Source organism: Miniopterus natalensis, chromosome 11 (genome assembly GCF_054644295.1).
Source record: "Miniopterus natalensis isolate mMinNat1 chromosome 11, mMinNat1.hap1, whole genome shotgun sequence".
NCBI classification, from domain to species: domain Eukaryota; kingdom Metazoa; phylum Chordata; class Mammalia; order Chiroptera; family Miniopteridae; genus Miniopterus; species Miniopterus natalensis.
Genome location: NC_142091.1, coordinates 40,913,335 through 40,914,971, shown reverse-complemented (window position 1 = coordinate 40,914,971; position 1,637 = coordinate 40,913,335). Strand labels below are relative to the sequence as shown.

The 1,637-nt window shown below is 49.4% G+C and overlaps 1 protein-coding gene across 1 annotated transcript; it reads left to right on the top strand.

The window, feature by feature from the left end:
• The first annotated feature begins 387 nt into the window (after positions 1–387).
• Positions 388–1,332, top strand: LOC107538705 (olfactory receptor 52P1-like). Its single transcript, XM_016215028.2, has one exon. The coding sequence runs from the start codon at positions 388–390 to the stop codon at positions 1,330–1,332; it is 945 nt and encodes a 314-aa protein (XP_016070514.1).
• The last annotated feature ends 305 nt before the right edge of the window (positions 1,333–1,637 follow it).

Below are 1,637 nucleotides of genomic sequence, written 5' to 3'. Positions count from 1 at the left end.
TTTATATTGTCTAATAGGCAGATGATTGAGAAGAAAATAACAAAGTATAGGCAGAAGAGGGTTCACAGGCAGAAAGAAGAAAGCACTAAGAGTCTCTAGCCCTCACCTTCACTATGGAGAGGATTCTACAGCCATGGCATCATTGAATTAGACGCAAATGAAAAGGACTCCCTTGGACCTTGGTAATGATAACTTCACCTCCTGCTTTGCATCATTTCCCAGTGCTCTCCAACCTTCTCATCCTGGATGTTTCTCATCAGATCTAACTCAAATATTTCCTGTTACCATTTCAGTTTCAGCCACAGCACAAAAATAAATCCCAATGGCTTCATCTCTTAGGACTTCCTGTGGCTAAGGGTCTTCTACCCACCTAAACTTTACCTGGCCATGAAAGTCACAAACCACAGCCATCAGAATCCAAACTCTTTCCTGCTCATGGGAATTCCTGGCCTGGAGGCATCCCACTTTTGGATTGCATTTCCCTTCTGTTCCATGTATACCCTGGCAGTGCTCGGCAACATGGCATTGCTACTCGTGGTGCACTCAGAACCTGCACTGCACCAGCCCATGTACCTGTTCCTATGTATGCTGTCCATCATTGACCTGGTGCTCTGCACTTCTACTGTGCCCAAGCTCCTTGCACTCTTTTGGGCAGATGCTGCTGAGATTACCTTTGAAGCCTGTGCTGCTCAGATGTTCTTTATCCATGGTTTCTCAGCTATAGAATCTGGTATTCTGTTAGCAATGGCCTTTGACCGCTACTTGGCCATCTGCCGGCCACTGCACTATGGGTCATTGCTGCCGCTAGAGGCTGTGGGCAAGCTGGGGGCTGCTGCTGTGTTTCGTGGTTTGGGGCTCATGACCCCACTGACCTGCTTACTGGTAAGGCTGAGCTACTGTAGCCGAGTGGTGGCTCACTCCTACTGTGAACACATGGCTGTGGTGAAGCTGGCTTGTGGGGGCACACAGCCAAACAGCATCTATGGCATCACCGCTGCCACACTGGTGGTGGGCACTGACTCTATCTGCATTGCTGTCTCCTATGCACTCATCCTCCGGGCTGTGTTAGGCCTCTCCTCTAAGGAGGCAAGGGCTAAGACCTTCGGCACCTGTGGCTCCCACCTTGGTGTCATCCTTCTCTTCTACACACCTGGGCTCTTCTCATTCTACACACAGCGCTTTGGCCAGCATGTGCCCCAGCACATCCACATCCTCCTGGCTGACCTCTACCTCGTTGTGCCACCCATGCTCAACCCCGTCATCTATGGCATGAAGACCAAGCAGATCCAGGATGGAGCCCTCCGACTGCTGAAGTGGGGCACTGCTCAGTGATAAAATCGTCAACCCTACCAACTGAAGGCTCTTTACCTCCTCTCCTGTGCTTGTAATAATGTACATTCTGCTTACTGTTCCCACAGTGGGAGTTTTTCCAAGGACATAGCCTTGAGAAAGGCATTATTGAGGCCATCTGGACTGAGTATGTGACTAAACCCAGTTAAGGTCTCTACATAAACGCTTAAGATTCTGTTGGGTGAGTGCAAAGATCTACTCATCTTGCAATCGGCCAAGACAAGCCCTGTATGTAAGTTCCTTGGCTTATTAAACCTGTTACCTACCAAATTGGAGTGATCTGCCTC